Below are 22,016 nucleotides of genomic sequence, written 5' to 3' on the forward strand. Positions count from 1 at the left end.
TTTGGCATTATTTTATTATATATGTGTGCTTTTTTTTTTCCCTATGAAACTTCCTACCTCTTTTTTACCCCCTGAAGTGCTTTGGGCTTTGGATGGAAAAATATTGCGTGAGATGTTTATTAAAAAAAAAAAAAAAATCACAGTGCATCCTGGGTAATGTTTTGCAGCTTGACTTAATTTTAGTCATCTGTTTTAATTACCTATTTATAAAAATGCTTTTGCATTTGTAGACATTATTTAATACTTTGGAAGAAGCACCTCATTTGAAATAAATAAATAAATTGTACTTATTTTAAATAGTCCATGTAAAAGATCTTAAAGGTAATTAATGTAGGTCTCTTAAGTAAGACAAAAGTGATCTTTCCAAGTCTGATGAAGTGATTTGTTTATTTAACTTCCCACTTCGGCTGAATCCTTCAGAGTCTAATAACTTTTTTTAAAAACATGGTTTGGCAATTTGTGTCTAGCTACAAAAACCCTTCTTCCAAAAGAAGCAATTTAATAACCGGCTTTCTTAAAATTACTTTGAGGAAGGAAGACTGTATAGGGGGTTGGTGTTTTGTTTTATGTTTATTTCAGGGTAATCATTCTTTGATAAATTGTGTAATCACTGACTTAGTAGAAAAAGTATTATTGAACTCCTGGGTTGCAATGACCATAAAAAGTGTATTTTCATATAGAGACTTGAGATGTTGTGAATAAATTATAAAGGAAACAGCTTATATGCTGGTCGAAGCCCATATGGACCAATTCATTTTGTGTTCAGTGCTTAATGTGGATGTACCATTAAAAAAAAAAAAATGGTGAGGGGAGCCTATTGTGCCCTTTTGTATGAGTCTTTTAAAAATCTGCCCTAAGAGTACTTTGGGAGGAGATCAGATACAGCATTGCATCCATTGAATGAGATTGGGTAGCATCAGCGTGGCATTTTTAAAGCCCAGTCCCAGCTTCCCTAGATGTCGCCTTGTAGTTTGCTTTTTCTATCCCATATTCTTGCTGGGAACTTGATTTGATGTTACCATATATCTGAAGGTCCCCGTCTCCCCCCTCCCTGTACCCCCCTGTACTGCCCCCCAATCGCTGCCCATTTTCATTATACCGTATCTTGTTTTGCTATAGGGCTGCTGAACAGATTTCTTAAGCAGCTTTTTGCAAGGTTAAAAGAATGCAGCCTGGTAACAAGTTTGTGTCATTTTAAATATATACCTTCTAGTAAATAAGGAGAAGTCTGGCAATCAATCCCTTTTAGTGTGTTATATGTTTCACCTGACAACTAAACCTTCTATTGATTAGCCATTACTTTGTTAGATAATCCTATGTCATTGAATCCATTGTAAAAAATTAAACTCTTTAAAATGTTTTACCCTAGCAGCACTGTGAAAATTGAAAACTTGTTCAGAATTACAGCCTGCTTTCACAAAGAAGGTAGTTTTCAGCAAGGCATCTTACTGGTTTATGCTTATGTGCTTTATATGCAATATAAAAACGTATTAAAGTACTCCAACGCAAAATTCTCTGCCTCTGGTTCAGCAGTGAGGCTACCTTTCCGAATGTTGCATGGGGACAGAGCGTATCTTGCCAGTGGCAATTATACTCACTAGTTTAATTCTAGCCTGGAAGAAGTCTTAGTAAAATATTGAATGTAAAATACTGAATTTTTTAGCCTTTTTATTCCAGGGTGATCTTAAGACTGTGACAAGTTTTAGTTTACTAAGCTATGTGACTTTCTTGGGAGGTAAACAAGATCATATGCCCATTTTACAGATGGGATGTCTAGAAAATAAAAGCTTATGCATAGCCTTACTCTAGAAACTCCTGCAGGACTAGAACTGGTTTCTTGAATCTGTCTAATGTTCCTCTGAGTGTCTTCTATCCATTTCTGAGGGGAAAAGGAATTGTCTAACCTACCATAACTATTTTTTTCCTAGAAAATAGCGTATTTTTATTAATTATGCAAACGTTTAGTCCTTTTTCCTCTAAAATATTAACTGCATGCTTTTACATTTTCACTGAAGTAAAATTTTCATATAGTGAACTGCATAGATATTGTATAAGTCAGTGAGTTAATGATGAGTCTATCTGCCTGTGTAACCACCACCCTCATCAAGCTATAGAACATTTTCGTTACCCAAGAAAGTTTCCTTGGTCTCCTTCCCAATCAGTTTTCCCATCGCCAGTGAATCAAAAACTGGTCAGCTTACTCTCATAGGTTAGTTTCACCTTTTCTAGAATTTCATGTAATAGAATCATAGATTTTTGGAGTCTGACTTTCACTCAGTGTAATTTTATGACATCCATTTTATACCACTGTATCAGTAGTTTATTCTTTTTTATGATATATCTGTTGAATAAGTACATTATAGTTTGTTTTCCATTCTTTTGATGGGCACCTAAGCTGCTTGCATTTTTGTAAGTGAAGTTGCTATGGATGTTCTTATATAAAGCTTTTTTAGTGAGCATATGTTGAATACTTTTTGATGTGCTTATTAGCTATTCAGATATTTTGTGAAGTATCTGTTTAAGTTTTTTGCCATTTAAAAAAATTGCATTGTCTTATTATTGAGTTCTAGAACTCAATTGTATTGAGTTCTAGAACTCAATTGTATTGAGTTCTGTTGAGTTCTAGCTGCTGGCTCTGTGAGATATGTGTTCTGTGTTTTCTCATAATATATGGCTTGCTTATTCATGGTGTGTTTTGATGAAAAGTTTCTAATTTTTGAATGAAACCCGGTCTGTCAATCATTACCCCATGATTTGTACATATTCTAGGTTTTCTTCCAGAAGGTTGTAAGTTTTAGCTTTTACCCTTTAGTCCATCTCAAATTAATTCTTATGAGTGCTGTTCGTTATTTTACCTACACTTTTTTATTCAGTTGTTTTGACACCATTGTTGAAAAGTCTTTTCTTTCCCCCAATGAATTCCAGAAGTGTCGCTGCCAAAAATCAGTTGGTTGTACAAGTGTATTCTATTTCTTTCTCTCTCTCTCTCTCTTTTTTTTTTTAATATTTATTTATTTTGAGAGAGAGAGAGAGTGGGGAGGGGAAGGGGGGTGCGGGAGACAGAATCCCAAGCAGGCTCTGCATTGTCAGCAGAGAGCCTGATGCAGCGCTCCATCTCATGAACCCTGAGATCATGACCTGAGCCAAAATCAAGAGTCTGACACTTAACCAACCCAGCCACCCAGGTGCCCCCAGTGTAGTCTATTTCTGCACCTCCTGGAAAAGAGGGTGCTGCTGGGATGCAGAGCAAAGGGTAATAGCAGCTGAGGCACTGACCAACCCCTACTTCAAATCCACACAGAGGACGAGCTCAAAGTACCTTTTCTTTTTAGAAGTGTCTATCCTTGCACCAAATACTACACTGTCTTCATCATTGTAGCTTTAGTAAGTCTTGAAATCAGGTAGTGTGTGTGAGTCTTCCATGTCCTTTTTTTTTTTTTATTAAAAAAAAATTTTTTTTAATTTATTGTTGAGAGAGAGAAACAGAACACAAGTCGGGGGGGGGGGGGTGGGGAGGCAGAGAGAGGGAGACACAGAATCCGAAGCAGGCTCCAGGCTCTGAGTAAGCTGTCAGCACAGAGCGCAATGGGGGGCTCGAACCCCTGAACCGTGAGATCATGACCTGAGCCGAAGTTGGATGCTCAACTAACTGAGCCACCCAGGTGCCCCAAGTCTTCCATATTCTTAATTTTAATATTATTTTGGCTATCATAGATACTTTGCATTTCTATATAGATTTTAGAATCAACTTAGTTTCTTCTAAGAAGTCTGTGGGTTTTGATTTGGATTTTACTGAAACCGTGTATCCATTTGAGTAGAATTAACCTCGCTGTAATATTAAGTTTTCCAGTCTGTAAACATGGTATATATCTGCATTTAATTGTCTTTCTAAATTTTTCTGAGCAATGTTTCTTAGTCTTCAGTGTATATTTCTTACTCAGTTCTAACTCTTTAATCTTTTTTCAGTGCTATTGTAAATTTTTTCATTCTCTAATTGTTTGTTGCTAGAAAATATAAATTGATTTTTGACTCTTGACCTTATTTCCTATCATTTGTTACTAAAGACAGTTTTATTTCTTCTTTTCCAACATATTTGCCATTTGTTTCCCTTTTTTGCTTTATTTGAATGGCAGTGGCCTCCAATACAATGTTGAATAGATGTGGTAAGAGAACAACATCTTTGCCTTCCTTGTCCCCAATCTCAGAGGGACTGTATTTGGTCTTTCACTACTAAGTATGATGTTAGTTAACATTTTTTTAGCCACTCTTTGTGGGATTAAGAACGTTCCCTTTTATTTCTAGTTTACTGAGATTTTGGTTTGTTTTTGTTGTTGTTGTCATCATGAATGGGTGTTTAATTTTGTCAAATGCTCCCATCCACACTTATTCTGTTAATATGGTGAATTACATTAATTGAATTTATTAAGACTTTTTGTGTCTGTGTTCATGGGGGATGTTGGCCTGTAGTTTTCTTTCTAATGTCTGTGTCAGTTTTTGGTGTTAGGATTATGATGCCCTGATAAAATGAGATGAGAAGTCTTCTCCTCCTCCTCTGTTTTCTAAAAGTGTTTGTGTATAGTTCTGGTATTATTTCTTTCATATTATTTAATAGAATTCACCAGTGAAACCATCTGGGTAGAAGTTTTCTTTATGGGAGGATTTTTTAAAATTTATGTGGAATAATTTTTTATTACAATTTTAATTTCTTTAATAGATGCAGAGCTATTCAGATTTTCTATTTCTTATTGTGTCAGTTTTGGTAATTTATGTTTTTCAAGAAATGTACCTTATTCAACAGATTGCAGACTGTATTTTTTTTATTTTAATACTGAGATTATCCCATATTGGGTTACTAATACTAAAAGCCCCTTTAAGCTGGCATCATTCCCCTCTGACACATCGCCATCATTCCCTGCAGATCTCCAGGTTCATCTTGTATTTTCACCATCCAGTCCTGTAACCAGCCATTTCTCCAGAGAGCTATGGTTCCTTTTAGTGTAAAATGGTATCTAGAAGCCAAGATTTTACATCTGGGTTTATATATTTGAAAACCATAAATTCACATTGGTACCTTCAATTCCAATTCAGCACCACAGAGTTTGTTCTAGATCTCTTCCTTTTCATATTTATAATTCTCTTTTCTAATTGTAAGAAACCTGGTTTGAGATTTTTTTTTTTTCCTTTCAGCAATTTGAAAATGTTATTTCTTGTCTTCTAGCCTTTGTTGTTTATGGTGAAGAGTCTGCCTTTATTTATATTGTTGGCTCCCATGTATGAAGGATCCATCTTTTTTCTTTGGCTGCTTTCAAAGTTTTGTCTGTATTGGTTTTCAGCAATTTTGACTGTGTGTAGTTCTTGTTATCTTTGTATTTAATCTCCCTAGAGTTTGCTGATCTTCGATCAGTAAGCCAGTGGTTTTCACCAAATTTGAGAAATATTTGATCACTATTTTTATAACTTTTGTGCCCCATTATCACTTCTCTTCTAGGTTTCCAATTACACATATGTTAGATTATTGACATTTATTCCACAGATAACTGAGACTCTATTCATTTCTTTTTCTTTCACTGTCTATTCTCCAGTTTGGATAATTTCAGTTGATCTGTCTTCATTGACTTTTTTTTCCCTGCTATCTCCAATCTGCTTTTAAGCCCATATAGTAAATTTTAAATTTCTGTTCATTCATTATGACTGTCTTTCATTTAAGATGTTGAACATTCATTATAGCTTCTGTAAAGCTTTTATATGCTGATTCCCATACAAGATCATCTCAGGGTCATTTTTTATCCTTTTTTCTCTTGACTATGGGTCCCATTTATCTGCTTTTTCTCATGTCTAGCAGTTTTTTTATTATATTGTAGAATTATAAATGACTAATTGCGATGACCCTGGATTCTTTTATCTAACACCGATTAACTTACTGACTGATCACATGACTTCATAGAGTCTTGGTTCCATGTTTGTTAGGGCAAGTATGTTTTGATTTTGCCCTTGGTCTTAAGGTAGATCCCTTACTCCTTAGACTTACTATTTATTCTCAGTGTAGGGTTTTCCAACTTTTCAGTGGAAAGTTTGAGATGCCTATCAAATTCCTCTAACTTAGTAGGAATCATATTCTAAACTATGGTCTCCCCTCATGGGCAGCAGCTAGAATCTCTGCTTGGATCTTTCAGTCTTCTGTCATTTTCCATTGGAATCCTTAGAGTATCCCATTCATGTATGTAGTTTGGAGATTAGCCATGGATTTGAGGGGAATTGTGCCTCCCCTATGGGTCTATTTTCTATGATTTCTCTTCTCAGTCTCCAGCCGCTGTGGCAGTCCAGAACTCCATCCTTTGACATATCAAGCCAATAGAATGGCTTTCTAATTGAATTTTAGTCACCCTGCACCAAGTAGATTGGTGAGTACCCTTAGGGAAAAAGCACATAAACAAGGATGTTACCCAGTGTGATTCTCCTCTTTCAAGGTCAGTCCACACCCTTCCTCCCCCTCTTCTTCACCTACTCTCCCCCTCCCCCCGTTCCTGACTAAGTCAACCTCTGGTGCTTTTAAGTAGTAATTTTAAAATATCCCCCCCACCCCCCACCATGGTTTATAATTGTTGCCTTATGAGGGTTAATCCCATATAAATATCTCTACCATTTTTGGAACTTGAGCTCTGTGGCTTACAGTTTTTATGTTATTCAGTATATACTAGTTACTTCATAAGTGTCTTTTAAAAATATAGGAAGTTTTATTTAAAGATTTTTGTGTTGTCTGTACATGCATAATGTTTGTGGTATTAGTAGCTGCAAAAGAAGTACTGAATCCTGAGCCCAGAAGATTCATGTACCAATACCTGCTATACAAATGATCCAATTTATTCCTTTGAAATATGTTTTGAAATAATTTCAACTTAAATAATATAAGAGTAAAATAGTTCAGTGGATAAATTTTTAAAGTTTAACTTGTCTAAATGGAAAACCAATTTTATAATACTTTTTCTCCATTTTCTTAGATTTTTTTTACCTACACCTTTCCAAAGAATTGACCAAAAATGAATAACTTAAAATATCTATGCATCCATTGCTGACATAAATAAATAGGAGAAATCATGGCTCTTCCTCACAGAAAACATTCCATTTAGTAAATGTGGAAGGAAAGAGGGAAATTCACCCTCAGGGGAAAAATCACCATCTGGGGCGCCTGGGTGGCTCATTTGGTTAAGCATCCAACTCTTGATTTCAGCTCAGGTCATGATTTCACAGTTTGTGAGATCAAGCCCCCATCAGACTCCATGCTGTCAGCTTGGGATTCTCTCTCTCCCTTTTTCTCTGCCTCTCCTCTGCTGTGCACATGCTCTCTCTCAAAATAAATAAACATTTTATAAAATTTAAAAAGAGGCATCTGGGCAGTTCAGTCAGTTAAGTGTCCAACTCTTGACTTCTCCACTCAGATCATGAGCTCGCAGTTTGTGGGTTTGAGCCCCATGTCAGGCTCTGCACTGTTAGTGGGATTCTCTCTCTCCTCTCTCTTGTGTGCACATGTTCGTGCTCTCTCTCTCTCTCTCAAAATAAATAAACTTAAAAGAATAAAAATAAATTTTAAAAAAATCACTGTCAGAACACTACACTAAAAATTACCATAGGCAAGATCTACCAGTAGATGCTAAAATTAGGAGGCTGAAGTTGAAACGGAAACAGTATATTTGCATAGTCTCAATATTTCCCCCAATATATTTAGTAATTCCCAAAGGAAGAATAATAAACTTATAATGGAAAATCTTGTCAGACATGACCTTAGGCAAGTGATAAAGGTTAACATCACTATAAATACTTATTAACCTACCTCCTGACTTACTTGATGCATTGAGAAGGGCACATCTCTTATGTGGTATTATTCCCAATAATGTATAACTTCCATCTGATCGTGAGAAAACATGAGACAAAGCCAGATTGAGAGGCATTATATAGATTAATCAGTTCTCTTCAGAAGTGTCATAATCATAAAAGATAAGACTGAAATTGTCACAGATTAGAGGATACTAAGGAGACATGGTAACTAAATTCAATGTGGGATCTTAGGTTAGATCCTGAACAGAGGTTCTGCCTGGGTAGCTCAGTTGGTTAAGGGTCTGACTCTTGGGTTTGGCTCAGGCCATGATCTCACGGTTCATGAGTTTGAACCCTGCATCTGTTACGGAGCCTGCTTGGGATTCTCTCTCTTAATTTTTCTCTGCCCCTTTTCCCAACTCACAATAAACCAGGGCGGGCGGTGGGGGGAGATCCTGAACAATAAAAGGATATTAGTGAGAAAAGTGGTGAAACTAAAAATAAATTCTTTATATTGTACTATGTTAATTTACTTAACTTTGGTAAGTCTTTTGTGGTTACATAAGACATTAACATAAGGGGAAGCTGGGGGAGGGTATACAGGAACTTATTTTTGCAACTACTGTGTAAATCTAGAATTTAAAAAATGGATTCTTTCCTATTGTTGGTTATGAGAGATTGCTTATGTCTTTTTAAAAAAAAATTTTTTTTAACGTTTATTTCTGAGACAGAGAGAGACAGAGCACGAGTTGGGGAGGGGCAGAGAGAGAGGGAGACACGGAATCAGAAGCAGGCTCCAGACTCTGAGCTGTCAGCACAGAGCCCAACGTGGGGCTCGAACTCACAAACCGTGAGATTATGACCTAAGCCGAAATCAGTCGCTCAACCAGCTGAGCCATCCAGGCGCCCTGAGATCGCCTGTGTCTTAAGATTTTTCTCTTTAATTCCAACACATATGGTTCTCCAGCATAATAGTTCTCAAAGAGTGTTCCTAAACCAACAGCATTCATATCAACTGGGAATTTGTTATAAATGCAAATTCTCAGAAGCCTGGGGATGGGACCTAACAATCTGTGTTTTAACAAGCCCTCCAGATGACTCTGATGCATGCTAAAGTTTGAGAACCATGATTTGTACCATCAATTAAAACTTAGACTACAAGAAAACATTGTTTTACTATATTGGCCAGTTATTAATAATGTTTGCTTACCATTTTTTCAGATTGTGGTAAAATCCATGTAACATAACAACCTCTTAATCATTTTTAAATGTACGGTTCAGTGGATTAAATATATTTACATTATTATGTAATTGTCACCACCATCCATCCCCATAACTCTTTTCATCTTGTAAAACTGAAACTCTATACCAGCCTCTGGCAACCACTTATCAGTATTTATCTTTTTGTAACTAGCTTATTCCACCTACCATAATGTCCTCAAGGTTCATCCATATTGTCCTAGATGTCAGAATGTTCTTCCTTTTTTTTTTTTTTTTAACTTTCTTTTAATGTTTATTTATTTGTTTTGAGAGAGAGCGAGACAGAGTGAGAGAGCAGGGGAGGGGCAGAGAGAGAGGAAGAGAGAGACTCCCAAGCAGGATCCGTGCTGTTCGCGCAGAGCTGGACGCAGAGCTCGATCTCATGAACCATGAAATCATGACTTGAGCCAAGATCAAGTGTCCAGTGACTAACTGACTGAGCCACCCAGGTGCCCCAGAATGTCCTTCCTTTTTACAGCTGAATACTATTCCATTGATGTACATGCCACATTTTGCTTGTCCCTTCATCTGTTAGTGGATATTTGGGTTGCTTCCGTGTGAATAATGCTGCTATGAACATGGATGTAGAAATATCTTTTTAAGACTGCTTTCAATTCTTTTGGGTATACATCCAGAAGTGGCATTGTTGGATCATATGGTAATTCTAATTTTAATTTTTTGAGGAACCACTACCATGCTGTCGTCCACAGCAGCTGTATCCTTTTACATTCCCACTGGCAGTGCTCAATGGTTCCAATTGTTCCACATCCTTGCCAACACTTACTGTTTTCTGTTTTTTAATAGTAACCATCTTAGTGGGTATGAAGTGGTATCTCATTGTGGTTTCATTTCTGAGCTGATGTGCTTGTTGGCCATTTGTATTTCTTCAGAGAAATGTCTGTTTAAGTTCTTTGCACATTTTTGAATAGCCCCATCACCTTCCAGCAGATCACTGCTGCTTACATACTTGTTCATGAGTTCATCTTTGGCTCTTGTGGGCTCTCACTTTCTTTGCTTCCTGTTGTCTACCTTGTTTCCAGTTCGCATAAATCTGGAATTTATACATAGGTCTATTTGTACGTTGATTTTGAGAAATGGAACAAAATTTGAAAACTGTATATGACAGCATTTTAATATTTAAACCTGTTTCCAAAAAATTCTCATTACAGACTTACAACAGCTGTGCCAGACTCTGCTTAAACCAAGAAACAGTATGTCTAGCAAGCACTGCTATGAAGACTGAAAATTGTGTGGCCAAAGTAAGTAATATTACTCATCAATATGCATTATACCGCATCTTAACAGTGCTTTATCTGTGAACATCTTTATATCATATTGCTATTAAAGATCATCACAAGATTTTATATTAAAAAAAAAAATACAGGAGACATCATTTTATCCAAAGCAGATTGCAAGTTGGAGTCTCCATCTTTTCAGTTGCAAAAGAATCTTTTGATTATGCATTCTGGTCACACTTCAGTCGAATTCACATTTGTTACTTGACACTAGTTATGGATTATTACAAATAAATAAGATTCATGAAAGAAAATATGCAATTTTATAAGGTTGTTCATGGGTTTTAAATGTAATTAAGTATAGGGTATCCATTGCAAGGATTGTGAGATACACTATAGAAAATCCAGTTATTATAATACGATTATTATTTATTGAAAGGCTAATGATAGAAATATTGCTTTTGGTGATTTTGATCGGAGTGTACAAGTAACGTTTTATCGTGCATATGCTCTACCTTTTCTCGTGCACAAAATGTATGTATATCTACAGATATAAAATTAATCACACATTAGAGATCTTATGATCTAATAATTACATTAACTATGGCTCAAATCTTTCAAGTATCTCTAATTGGTTAGGAACTTTGACCTAAATTTCGATATCAGCCATTTTGATTATTCCAGGACTAAGTAAAATTCCAGTAAGGGCTCGGTTTCTAGACTTTTACTTTGCATATATGCAAAATTATTGTTTTAATAGCTATTCAGGGATTTGTCACTGTTACAACATTTCCAACTTTAACTACTTAAGTTTAGTCTATCTTATTATACTAAGGCTTTCAGTTACTTGCTGTTATTATTAGAGCCAGACCTGGTAATCAGGTAGTCTCCATCCTTTACTAAAAAATCAAAGGACAGCAATATTTTTTATTATTTTTATTTTCTTTCTTAAAACATAGTCACTGGACCTACTTAATCAACTGAAATCATACTAACTATAACCATTAGAAATGATCCATATAATAAGTGTCAGAATTTATTTAAAATTATGGTTTAAAAAGTTGGTTAAGTGTCTCCTAAATTAGAGTGTCTTAGTAACTTGCTGTAAAATATGAAAATAATAAATTACATGTATTTATTTTTTCAGCCATTTAGTCACAACTAACAAGTGCTAATTGACCCTATTTTGTGTCTGGCATTTGTACATTGAAATGGGGGACCAATTATTTGGGCCTCTAAAAATAATCTTCCTCCTTTTTGGCCACATTGCTCAGTTTCATCACAAGTGGGTGACTTCTGGCTAAACAAGGTAAAATCTTAGCATGAGCACCGATCCAAGGACAGGGTGACAATTTTAATGAGTTTCATTGAGAGCTGGCCAAGTGAGCATCTGTTCCTTTTGTTTTCTCCATACTTTGTAAGCCAGGATTTCTAAGCTATATAGTCATGTTGGTGTGTGTCCGTATGATGTGTTTTGTTTTGTTTTTCTCCCACCCTGTACTTCAGTGGTGCATGGTTAGAAATCTTCTGGCATCTGGCACAATGGCATAATTTCTTCTGTGCTCTTGGGTGAGGAAATAAGTTTGCTCATTGCTGCTCATCTGTCTGTTTCCTTTGCTCCCAGATGGTGACCCTCTCATCCCACTCTTGCTTATTTTAACATTATTCTGACACTTAGATCCTTTCATCGTCTCCTTAAATACCCTAATTTAATAATGATTTCTATCATTTCCTATTGGAACCTACCTAACTTTCTGGTTCCTTTTGTTGGCCCACATCCTGGCTTCTGGTTCATTGCTTCAGATTTGAGCCAAATAATTAGTTGATCAATGGCAAATAAAAACACGTAGCTAAAATTATGTCTTTCTTGTAACAGCCTCCAGTAGGTACCAGTAACATGAGGAGTTTTCCCTTTCTATTTCCATTCCGTAAGAGTTTTCCCTTTTCTATTTACATATGTTATGTGTACCTCATGATTCTGTGCTGTTTCTGTTGGCCTCATTTATTGCTTGACCTGTGAAAGGTAATGACTGGCCATTATTTTTGTAGGTCTACAAGCTTGTCCTGTTTCCTGCTCTTCACCTTTAGCCCCTAACTGAGTAGTTTCATCTGCTACACTTGATACGGCTGCAGTGGTTTTTAACTTGGTACAGGTGTCCGTTGTTGATTCAGACAGTACTCCCGAGCGGCCTTGAATGTCCAACCATCTCCATGTGAGAGCACCTATAATATAGTGCTGTCAGCCATTTTTTCCTCTAGCTCAAAGCAGCTAATTCTGATGAGTGACTTTGATTTGGGTGAAAATAGTAGTTACTGTTATTGAATATTGTTTATTATGAGTTTTAGAGAAGACATCAATACCAGTTAATCCCTGAAAAACAGCAAAGTTGTTAAGTTCAGACCCTGTAGTACATAGTATGTGACTCTTCTTTGGCAGAAATAGCTTACAATAAATGTTTTATAATAGGTCTATGAAAACGGGCCCATTCGTCCTCTTTAGAATACAAGAAAACAAAGTGGTAAGAAAAACTACGGCCACTCTAGGTTAATAATAATCTGAATCTCTAACTTGAAGAATGAGACCTAGGAAAAGATTTAAAAATAAAAATGGGGTCATTTTATCAGTATATCCTGGTCTGAGTAATATTTGGAGGCATTGAAATATCTTTTATTTTCTTCCAAAGCCTTCTTTTCTTTCTAATTATAGGTCTGTAGTTCATGAGATTTGTTTGGAACATGATGAGCTCTGTATTTATTGTAGCTTTAAATGGACAGTCATTATTGACTGCCAGCTTAGTCTTTAAAATCAATAATTACATTGTACCTAATTGTCAACCTTCATGATGTTTTTTAATTGGTAAAGAAAGCTAACTAGAAAAATGAAGAAAGCTAACTAGAAAAATGTTATCTTATTGGTGACTTTCTATTTAAATATTACTGAAAATTTTGGGTTCAGGGTTTTCCTAATTTACTTTTTACACATACATGCATGCACAGAATTAAAATTGAGTTGTTTGAACACAGCTACCGACATACCTGCCCAGGTGGGAGAAGTTATGCCTCTTTATGTTTGGAAAATAAACCTCTTCAGTAGTCCTTTGTAGATGTTCTGTATTGTAGTTGTTTGTTGTTACTGTTTTTTACTTGAGACTAATAATCTGTTTGCAACTGACTGAGACAGAAAAATGTGATGTTCCTTTCCACTCACTCCAGATTTTGATAGAAGACTTGTTTTATTTATTTCCAAAATTATATCCGCAGGAAACAAGCTGTTTAAATTCAGATTATGCTGAAGCAAAATGGTCCTGGTATGAGAAGCAACGTGCTGTTTTACGAGCACAGAGTCCCTTTTCTCATAACTGATTGATAGTAAATATTTTCCTGAAGAATTATTGCCAACCATGAACAGTGCAACTGTTTCACTTTTTTTCCGTGCTACTTGCTGTACCAGCCATTGTCGGTAATTAAGATCTACAATTCACAATGCAGACGTTTGCACTTCCTCTGGGTCTGCGCTATTTATAAGGCATTTCAGCTGTTCAGAGTTTCTTTTGAGTTTTAAACTACATGTTAACAGGCTTCTTTAACATACTGTTCCACAAGTAGCATGTCAGATGGTCCATTCTTTGCACAGGCCTCTCTGTCGGGTCTAAACATTAGCTTTGTGGAGAATATATTAACATGGAACCATATCATTGAAGCCAATAAGGTTGGAAAAACTCTGGCATGTTAATGTGTTACACATTAGGCATATTGCTGTTTCAAAAAGGCAGGAATAAAGTTCAGAAGTACTATTTTTTTTCTTTCATTTTACAGATGTTCATATGATTTTAATGAGTGTGAATGGGAGTTATAGAGAGGCTCTGAGAAATACTAGTAAAGTGACATTTCCCAGCTCGCTTTCAGGTAATAATAGAATAATAGAATCAAGGACCATTGTTATAGACAAGAGTTTGTGTGTTTGTCAGATTAAAGATGCAAGAATACACCTTCTAGATGTACATGATATTTAGGAGTACAGACGAGGGACGCCAAAATGGATCAGCTGATTGACGGCACGTTTGTTGTATAATCATCTTCAGGAACCTTAAGTAGCATATGCCATTGTAGAGGAAACTGTAAACAGGAATCCCGGTCTATATTAATTCGATAAAATTAAAAGTCATGTTTAACCATTTCAAGAGCATTAATTTCAAAAGGAAAAAAAAAAAGTCCAGACCCCAGTGAGAATCTTGAACTATGCCCTTGAATGAGAGAACTGCCTATATAGTCTCCTTACTAACTGCACTCATTGCTAAACATACAGGAGAAAGAAACAAGAAGCAGAAAGCTGTCAACAGAGTATGTGTAAAACTTTGCCTTGAGTGGATATCAGACTGGCTGTTAGAAGCCTAAAGTCAGCTGCGTTGATTCTGCACATTGGACACCAGCATCTTCCAGCAGAGCAGATCTGCAGAGAAAGGCAGACATGGGTTTCAGTGCTGATTCTTGATGGGCCCTTGAAGATAGAGCTTCAAAGCCTTTCCAAGGCAGTTTTATTGGCCAGAGCCAAAAACTTTCTGTGGTTCTTTTGAACTACATTGTTTGTGTAAACTTATTTTCCTTAGTGAACTCTTTATGAACCTTTTTTTTTTTTTTTTTTTTTTTTTTTAAAGATAGCAGCATTGGTTCAACTGTTGGGAACCACTAGATCTGACCGAGGCACTTCAAGATGCTAGAACCTATTCACATTTCTGTCTAGCCAGGGAGCTAATAAGATTAAGCCTGTCTTTGTGGATTGGTCTAGATTAGCAGGAGATGAGCCCAGTCAGTGTTTTCCTCAGTGAAAAAGGAAAGGTTGGGAGAGAGAGAGGTGAAGGAAGAAAGTTCTTCATCAAGAACTGACTGCAGTATTGCCTGCTGATGCATGTCGGATCACCCGCACCGAGAGATCACATGGCTTCTCCAAAAGTCAAACGATCAATTCGCCTCGTTTTGGCTCTGTACTTAATGCACAAACAGTGCGATCTGCGGGGCTGTAATTGCATTGTTAGGGCCAAGGAACAAGCCTGTGCCTTTTCAGCAGACAGCTGGCAGGGAGAGAGGCATGTTGTTAGGAAAGAGAGAGGCAAGGCAAATAAAATTACTGCTAACGCTCAGAGATCGGCAGGAGTCCTACTTGCCTAATCTTACCGGTGGGAGCAAGCGGCTGTTGTAATCCAATTATAGCAGCATAAGCAATTTGTTAGACACTCCGCATAATGTAACAATTTCCCAATAAACTCTGACTTGTAATAACGTCGGCAAGAGTCCGCATAAATCTGCCCGAATGGTGGGGGCTGGAGCGTTCGGCTGGGGGCTTGTAATTGGCGCCATCAGCACGTTTTGCGGAGTGCAGTATGGTGCAGTCTTTTAGTGCAGGAATTTTAAGGAGAAAAGCATGGCACACGTTTCTTAGAGAAAGAAAAGTGGCCATTAAAAGGGGAGCAGCAAGAAGGGCATACTCTTGCCTTCACATTACCTAGGAATCTTAGTGTAGAAAGAAAACAGGAGGAAGCCATGTTTCCTTCAGTACTAAAGTGGGGGAGGGGGAAGAGTGTATGGACTAAATTCCTTTATTTAAAAGGCGTCAGTTTCTATTATTTATACCCGCCTTTACCGGCCCCCCAAATGCTGTTCAGGCACCATTTAGTTAACATTTTTACAAAATTGTTCATAGCCAGGCGAGACTAAAAATGCCAAGTTTAAATCTTTTCTTCTAGAGTTTATCATTTTCTTTACAACAGGAAAATATATTTCCTTTGTGCCCAAAATAAATCTTTTAAAGATCTCATCTCATTGAATATCAAACCTTTCTGTAGAGTTCTGCCTTCCGGTTTAAGAAACCATCTCTTACTGAAGGGTTTAAAACCCAGCTTGTTTGCTTAGCTGGCTTTACTACATTGCTTATTTTCTTTTCTGCAATATATTGTGAATGTCTATGATGCTAGGATTAGGAATCTTTCTTGTTGAATGCTTACATTGTACAAAAATGCAGTTATTCTCATTTAAAACTGTACCTGTATGATCATTATAGAAATAATTTTGATTCCTAAGTCATAACATTTCTGTTTGGGAAAAATATTTGTTGTGTGGAGCAGAATAGAACCTCCATTATTTATTGATTGATTAGGGTTGGTAGTCACAGAATCAAGTTTATTTATACAAGGTATAGGAGGTGAGGAGTGCTCATAGATCTGAGTTAATAGACAGATTTTCATGCTACTGAGTCTGTATTAAATGTTATCTGCTTTCTTATGCCAACCCAACTCTTCATTGTTGTTAATTTGTGTCAAAACAAAGCTTCTGAAATAAGAACAGGATTATTCAAAATATCGTGTTGCTGTGGGTATTATTACAATAAATATTTACTTTCAGTATAAACATTTCCTTCCACTGAAGCAAATGCTGCCTTGTTTGACTGGAGCTACATCAATAAACTGCAGTGCCTCTAATAAAGCCACTCAGTGTCTGGGTTTAACTAATGGCTGATTTTCATGGCTTTGACAGTGAGCTGTGTGCGTTATTTTCTCCTGATATTGTAAAAATAATGAGAGCAAATTAGAACAATCAGTTTACACAGATAGCTCCTGATTGGAGGCGATGGGCAATATGGCAGCAGGTAATCCATCTTCGGGCTCTTGTCACATTAACTTCAGTAGTGTGAAAAGATCAGGTGGGGTAAGCAGGGATCCTGCCCAATTGGAACACTGAAATTAATGAGAAGAGCATTGTTCTGTGATCAACCTTTTAATTAGCAAGATTGGAAACGCAGGGAGTGAAGAAGGCAGCACCACAGCTGCACAATGCCAGGCACAATTCCTGAAAGGGGAAAGAAAAAAAAGAAAAATCAGTGGGTTTTATATCATACTTCTCTTGCTGTATATAGGCATCGTGTTTCCATTCTGGAGCTTGTTTACAGACTTTAACAAATACTGCCTACTTTCCAAAGTAATATCATAAATATAGTTGATGTGTTTGTCATCTGTAGGCTGTAATTCTTTCAGGGGTCATTTAGGATTTTGATTACCAGTATACTGTCTTTGGCATTGCATATTGGGTTTTAACTTTTGATTTTTTTTTTTAATTAAGTAAGCAAAGAATTTACATTTTAAAAGGTCTGCTTTGTCGACCTCCCACCATTCAGCCCCTCCAATAGGTAGAGTTTTTCTTGCAAGTAGCATCAGAGTTTTCTGGTCTGGAAAACTTTTGTCACTTTGAGTTGTTTGAAAGAGGAGCAAAGTCCAGACAGGAAGCTATGGCATATTTAAATTGTGTTCCTTTTTCCTTTCCTGAGAAAATCACTGTCTTCCCTCCCCCCCCCCCCACCGTGCTGTTGACTTATCAGTGTTGAGGGTGTTATTTCAATTTATATAATTAAGAATTGAATATCAATAAAGTATGGTATTTATAGGAGGAAGAGAGGGTGAAATCTATGTAGCGACAGACTAAAGGCTGATTCATCCATTTAAAGCTCAGTTATACTAAAATTGAAACCTTGTTAATTATCGCTGTAATATTGGAAAATGTGGTATAAAGCCATGGAAGATATTAATGAGCCAGATTTTCTCTGCCAAATCAATGCCTGTTTTCTAGGCCTATTTTGACAGGCTTTAACTTTGGGGAAGGTATGAGGTTTTTAGTATTTTAATCTTTATGCTTTTAGTTGCTTACAGTGAAAGCAGAAATATAATGTAAGCTATGTAAATGAATCCAGTTATCTTCCAAGAGTATATAAAATAAATTTGTTTTTTTTATATTAACAATTAAGTGACTTAGGCATTTATTTAAAGTACTAATACATATGGGGCACCTGGGTGGCTCAGTCGGTTAAGCATCCAACTCTTGTTTTCGGCTCAGGTCATGATCTCGCAGTTCATGAGTTCAGGCTCCACACTGACAGTGCGGAGCCTGCCTAGGATTCTCTCTTTCCATCTCTCTGTGCCCTTCCCCTGCTTGTGTTCTCTCTCTGTCTCTCTCTCTCACAAAAGAAATAAATAAACTTTAAAATAAAGTACTAATACATAAAAGCCAGTTATCAGGCACCCTTCTGAGTACAGAATTAACAATAAAGAGTCTGTTGTATGAAATATTGAGGTTAGGTGTAATATCTTTTATCATCATAGTTAATAGGACTTTCTTCATAATTTGTATAACTAATGGAGATTCTAGCCTTGCAACCTTAAGGTATTTAGAGAATGTAAGTCCCTGATATTATAGCCCTATGTAAAACCCATAGAATAAAGGCACTTCACTACCCATCTCCCTAGTCCTCTCCCCACCCCCACCCCCCCAAATCTTTAGTATAGCTTTTGGAATTCTGTCAGAAACCTTATTTTTGTTTTGGTTTTTGGTTTTTGGTTGATAACTTTTCCTGAAAATATTCAGTATTTTAGGATCAGTGACTTAATACAAAATAGTTTCTAGGACTTCCCCTACCCCCAACACACTCTTTAAGAGAATGGTGCTACTGTGCATATTAATATTTTAAAGCCCACTTGTTAGAATTTTGCATGATATTTTTCTATATTCCTTAATCTGAAGAAAAAATTTTTACTTACCGCTTTTATGGATTTTTGTGGCTGTTTATTCTCCTTTCTCCTAATTTGGCAGTTTCAGAAGCCTGGGCTCATAAGTTGTCCAAGGATATGTTCTTAGTCATATGGTGTAAATAGATCACTTACAAAGCTTGTGAAACCTGAGCTCTCCTTTTGAACCTTTCAGTACCCATGAGCTCAGGATCCATACATGTAAAATCTTATTCTTGTTTCATGACTCCAGCTTGTAAGGCAAATGAGCTATGAATTTAAATGACTATTCTACTCTGTACCAACTTTCTACCAAATAAAATTGGTATTTTTCTCCTTTTTTCCTATGATTCTGGATTTCCATCTGACCTAGTGACCTTGCCAATATTTGTTCTTGTTAGAGTTCTTTTCCAGTAAGATTTGCTACTCAAGATCAGTGTTAAAATAGACGAGGGCATATTTTTTTATGTTAGTAATTACAGAAATGTCTAACTGGCTGAATGACCAAGAAACTCCTTTTTAGTTTCCTAACAGAGCTAGAATTACCAAGTCACCTTAAATTCTACTAATTCCAAGTCTCATCAGTAGGGTTCACTGCAGAGAAATTTTCATTAGTCTAGTCTTTGGGAGTTCACATGTATGGAATCAGCTGAATCTCTGAGGCTATTATGATCCTGTCTAAGTTCTCCATCCACCTGCTTTTTGGTTTTGGGATATGTTCCTATTTAAAGAATTGGAAAATGTCCCATTTTTTCTCATGTACCTTCAGGATGGAAGACGTTTGTCTTTTTTTTTCTTTCAGCTTTATATTTTGCTACCCAAAAGTTTGAGGAGGAGAGAAGGTATGTTAATATTTACTAAGCCCTGTGTTTAGGCACTATAGTGCTAGCTGTGTTACCTATTTCAGTCCTTATGTGAACCTGATAAAATGGATATATAACCCCTATTTTATAGATAAGGGACCTGAAACTTACAGAAGTTAAGTCTTTTCCCAAGTTTTCACATCTTTAAGTTGTAGGGTCAAGTTTTCAACTCAGATCTCCCTGACTTCAGAGTCATTTCTATACTAGACCAGGTTTGTTGCCTTTCAAATAATATTTGGAGGCCCTCTGTATCTCTCCTACCATTACAATTGGCCTCACACTACAAACCACCTATAGCTTTTCGCCATTTGATTTCTGTAACACTTTTGACAGCAAATGTTATTTCTTCATCTCCCCTGCCTCCTTTACTGCTTGTAAAATACGTTGTTCTGACTGACCTGAGCCAAGTACGATATTCAGAAGACTTAACTATCTCTATTCTGGGCTACTTAGTCAATAATTCTACTATGTAATTTTAAATGCTTACTCAATAATAATCACTTGCCTTGTAAACAAAGGTCTTTAACGTATCTAAGATGACCTCATGGCTTCATGTTCCATTCATAGTTCTACACGTTAAATGAGTGGGACAGTATGAGTCCAATATAGCCGGTTCAGTGTGGTCACTCACACCTTATTTGTTTTAGAAGTTGTTTTGAGGGGCGCTGGGGTGGCTCAGTCACATAAGTGTTCGACTTAGGCTCAGGTCATGATCTCTCAGTTCATGAGTTTGAGCCCTGCAGTGGACTCTGTGCTGACAGCTCAGAGCCTGGAGCCTGCTTCGGATTCCCGTGTCTCCCTCTCTCCCTGCCCCTCCCCCGCTCACGCGTGCTTGTGTGTGTCCATGCGCGCGCGCTCTCTCTCTCTCAAAAATAAATGAACATTAAAAAAAAAGTTGTTTTGGAATACAGATCTCATCCTACTTTCTGTGTCAGGATTTACATTGTAAGTATGTATCAGCAGTCCTTTTATACCAAAAATTTATTTTTCCTGATTCAGCTTGGTAATTAATTTTGGCAGTTAAAAAAAAATGTCCCTTAAGGCAAGGCTTCAAAACTCTGGCTCTGATTACATTTCAGTAAATATTTTTATATGCTTTACGTGCTTCTGGATAATTTGGTGATTGCAAAGACATGGTGAGGATATCAGAATTAATAGCTGGACATTAAAGTCCTGTTTCAGAGAGGAGAGAGGAAACTTGGGAGAGGAGTGATTTATTAAAAAGGAACAGGTTTATTGAAAGCAAATGAAAACAAAAAGCAAACAGGGGCACCTGGCTGGCTCAGTTGGTTAAGCGTCCAACTCTTGATTTCTGCTCAGGCCATGATCTCACTATTCATGACATCAAGCCCCACATCAGGCTCTGTGCTGACAGCACGGAGCCTGTTTGGGATTCTCTGTCTCCCTCTCTTTCTGCCTCTCTCCTGCTTGCGTGCACACGCTCTCTCTCAAAATAAATGTAAAAAAAAAAAAAAGAAAGAAAAAGCAAGAAAACATGGCTATTAGCATGTGCACACAAATAAAATCTCCCTGCATATTCTCTAATAGAAAGAAGTGTTTTGATAGTTACGGTTGACATAAATTTCATGCTCAGACTTACAAAAATATGTAAGTACTTGCGCACATGGAGCACAGAGACCATGACAAACAGGAATGTTGAAATATTTCTGGAAGAATGAACTAAATGTAATTACATTTTATATGACAGACATCACATCTTTATACACATGTATAAGATGTGTATACTTTATACGCATTTTCTTGGAATATCTAATAGCATAAGAAATTTAATTGTAAAGATTTTTTTTTTTAAACCTAAGAGCCAACCAAAAGGGAAATATACAGAGAAAACCAGGTTTAAAAAGAGATGGTTCCTACAGTGTTAACTATGGAGTGTGTAGCGTGACTCTGTAATGGAATATCATGGCAGGGGGTATAATACTGTAAATAAGATGAATATGCCACTTGTGGATTAATGGGCAACCTAAAGAGTGGCTTTATTTACATCTATGTGTGAGGTTCTTTTACAGTTTGTGTATTTTCTGTTATTCTTGTGATTGGAACACTTACAACCTGATAGTTTAATTAGGGAACTTAAAAAAACCGTTTCCTTGAATCTTGCTTTACGTATTTTTTGTCAGATTCATGTATTGTCATTTTAGACTTTAAAATCGATAGGTTGGAAGAGTTTCTTTTAACTTTTTCTCTGGGCAATATTTAAGGAAAAGAAGTGGGTTCTGAAATTAAGTCCAGGAAATACAGCTATCTTTTAGATATCAGTTATGAACATTAAGGAGTAG

The 22,016-nt window shown here is 36.6% G+C and overlaps 1 protein-coding gene and 1 long non-coding RNA gene across 8 annotated transcripts in view; one reads left to right on the forward strand and one right to left on the reverse strand.

Annotated features, from left to right (window-relative positions):
* The window catches only part of BTRC (beta-transducin repeat containing E3 ubiquitin protein ligase), a 180,320-nt gene that overhangs the window by 103,593 nt on the left and 54,711 nt on the right, over positions 1–22,016 (forward strand). For all 7 annotated transcript variants that reach the window (XM_019813740.3, XM_019813741.3, XM_003994340.6 and 4 more), the window contains one exon: positions 10,242–10,331. In XM_019813740.3, coding sequence (XP_019669299.1) covers positions 10,242–10,331 — 90 coding nt within the window. The remainder of the gene's footprint in view (positions 1–10,241; positions 10,332–22,016) is intronic.
* On the reverse strand, positions 17,060–20,228 carry LOC105261032. Its single transcript, XR_890869.3, has 2 exons — positions 18,887–20,228; positions 17,060–17,147 (listed from the first exon to the last, which is right to left on the reverse strand). It is a non-coding gene; the product is annotated as an uncharacterized LOC105261032 (long non-coding RNA).

Source organism: Felis catus, chromosome D2 (genome assembly GCF_018350175.1).
Source record: "Felis catus isolate Fca126 chromosome D2, F.catus_Fca126_mat1.0, whole genome shotgun sequence".
NCBI lineage: Eukaryota > Metazoa > Chordata > Mammalia > Carnivora > Felidae > Felis > Felis catus.